We start from the raw sequence: 2974 nt of genomic DNA on the forward strand, positions 1-2974 counted from the left end.
GTACTCATTCTCTTTGCCTACTATGTCAAGATCCTGTATAAAAAATTGTGTATCTATCTCTCTCTCTATCTAACACAAACAACTAAACAAGTGGAGTAGTGCTAGAAAAATGGTTAACATTAACATCAATGTTTCTACTTTCTATTTATTTATTGTCATTAAAAACACTTGTTTTTCTCGTGTGTTTGTGTGTGCTACTTGTCTGAACTTTCCCACTGCCCAAACAGTACTTCCAACCAAGCCCTTGCCTACTCTTCTCACACATTAAAAACACGTGCTTCAAACCAAAAATAATATACTAATAACGCACATTAATATTTTATTAATTTTTCAAAGAAAAATCTTTACTAAAAAAATAAAAATTTATCAAGATAAAGACCACATGGTCTCTTTGTTCAGACCAGAGAAACTTCAAGGAACAAACAAACCACTTTCAGTTTCTCTATTTCTCTCTCAAAACTGTACTTCAAAATCCAAAGGGTCATTAACCAAACATCAAAGTTTGATTTTTTTTGTGTTGAATCTTGTAAAGTTTGTGTTTTTTTTGGTGGGTTCTGTTGAAAATGACTGGTTTGCCTAATAGTTTGTCTGATGGCCGGAGAACAACCGCCGGTAAGGCGCCGGAGAGGTTAAAATTCTCTCAGACTTGTAGTATGTTGAGTCAATTCTTGAAGGAGAAGAGAATTTCTGGTGATTCTGCTTCTGGGATGTTTGGGAAAATTGACCCTAAAGGTACGGATTAGAAATGTTGTGTAAAGTTTGTGAAATTTTTTTGTTGTGATTTTTTTTTTTTTTGCTTATTGTTTTTGGTTTGGAATTTTTAGGAGGTGCTAAGGATTTGTTTGGTAACATGAAAAACTCAGAAGGTGGTTTGAGATTAAATGCATCTGCTATGGATTCTCTTCCTCAGCTTGTGGAGAATCCTTGCATTAAGAAATCTAATACAAGGTATGTGTGTGTGACAATTTTGATTTATGCAATTGTTATGAATTTTAATCCAATATAGAAAGTAAAGTTTTTTATGTGAATTGACTATGAGATAGGTTGTGAATGAATTATATGATTTAGTTTTGAAATTTGTTACTGTGTGAGTAGATCTGATTAACAAAGTGATTATGAACAATTTGGTTTATGAGCTTTTAGCTAAGGTCGAAATATTCGGATAGTACTTGAGATCAATTTTGGTTGAATTGTGAATCCGTGTTCTATATGTGTTTATGTGTTCTGTATGTGTTTCTGTTAAGAATCTCACATCAGACAGTATATGACCTGACTGTCAAGTTATTCTATATGTGTTTCTTTTAAGAATCTCACATCTGACACTATATGACCTGGCTATCAGGTTGTCCTAGATGCATAGGTTGTTCTATATGCGTTTCTGATAAAAATCTCACACCAGACACTATACGATCTGACAACCAGGTTGTTTTAGGTGTGTTTCTGTTAAGAATCTCACATCAGACACCATATGACCCTGACTATTAGGTTTTTGCTATCAGATCAGATCAGTTTTTTAAGGTTGAATCACAAGATCTAGTAACTCATAACCAAAACAAAATTATAGTCTAAATTTATTGAACATCAATTGTAGGAAGAATCTGCAATGCTTTGTAGCTCTTGTCTTGTCTCAACCAAATGAGATCTGTTTTCATTTTGATCTAGATTATTTCTTAAACAATGTTCTTATTATTGTTGTTTATTTTTCTTATAGTTCGACGACGGCTCCTAAGACGCCACAACTGACAATTTTCTACGCCGGGAAAATGCTAGTATTCGACGCTTTTGCACCCGCCAACGCAACCGAGATCATGGAATTGGCAACAAAGTTAGCCTCTGAAAATCCAAACACAGAAGAAAATCCACCCTCTGCACCTATCACAACTGAAAAATCAAAATCAAAGGAACCTCAAATTCCCCAACCAAACACTGCCTTAGAAACATCTAAACCAGAAAACCAAACCAATTCTACAGGTAAATTAATTAATTAATTAATTAAATTAGCATCTTTAATTATCTTCATTAATCATATTAACAAAGATTACAGGCAAGAGCATGTAAAAAAATTCATACTCTAATTTAATGTAACATTTAATTTTATGTCAATAAACAGATATGAGATATCCAAGAAGAGCCTCACTTCTTAAATTTCTTGAAAAAAGAAAAGAAAGGTAAGGACCATTATTAATTTTATTTAATTAAACTTTATTTGTAAATTTAATTTTAATTAGTCAATGCTAATTAATTTTTTTATTTTATTTTATTTTTGCAGGGTTATTGCTAGAGGACCTTATCAAATTAACAATAACAAAAATGAGGGTAATAATAGTTCAGGAGGTGAACCTAAAGATCAACAACACTTTGACCTTAACTTATAGGGATTTAACTTAAGGCTCTTAGAAGATTGTTTTAGCTATCATATAGGTTTATAAGAAATGCATTATTAATTATATATATATATTTGTATGTATTATTTTGTCAATCAATTAGGTCCAATGCTTTGGGATCAAACCAAACTATAAACTTAATTAGTTTTATTATAGAAATTGATTAATATTTAGATTAAAATATTCCTAATTGCAAAAGTATATATAACTTGTCTCTTTATGCATACAATTTCAACCAAAAAAGTGTTTGTGTTCACAATGTTTTTTCAACCTAGAGATTATCTATAGGTTGAAAGTTAACCAAAAGAGAAAGCAAATTGTCAAAGAAAAGAAAAAATTTGTGGCCATGTAGGGTAACAGAAAATTGCAAGTTGATTCTTTGTTTTGAACATGCCATATATATTGTGTGGATGAAAATTAATTTGCAAAAAATTAAAGAGAGTGGAGAATATATGATTATGCTATGTCTTAATAATGCAACGCGGTATATAAAAAGTAGAAGCAAGAAGATAATAATGCAACGTGATGCATGAGGAAATAAGAAATCCGCCAAGTTTGAAATTGTAAAGTTTTGTTGACTTCATTGTGGT

At 31.2% G+C, this 2974-nt stretch overlaps 1 protein-coding gene across 1 annotated transcript; it reads left to right on the forward strand.

Moving 5' to 3' along the window:
- Window positions 1-387: 387 nt before the first annotated feature.
- LOC131618209 (jasmonate ZIM domain-containing protein 1-like) lies at window positions 388-2565 on the forward strand. The gene is made up of 5 exons (XM_058889475.1): window positions 388-732; window positions 825-948; window positions 1712-1971; window positions 2111-2168; window positions 2270-2565. Exons 1-5 carry the CDS (start codon window positions 564-566, stop codon window positions 2373-2375), a joined length of 717 nt encoding a protein of 238 aa, XP_058745458.1. The 5' UTR covers window positions 388-563; the 3' UTR covers window positions 2376-2565.
- The last annotated feature ends 409 nt before the right edge of the window (window positions 2566-2974 follow it).

The sequence above is a fragment of the Vicia villosa genome, linkage group LG7 (genome assembly GCF_029867415.1).
Source record: "Vicia villosa cultivar HV-30 ecotype Madison, WI linkage group LG7, Vvil1.0, whole genome shotgun sequence".
Lineage (NCBI taxonomy): Eukaryota > Viridiplantae > Streptophyta > Magnoliopsida > Fabales > Fabaceae > Vicia > Vicia villosa.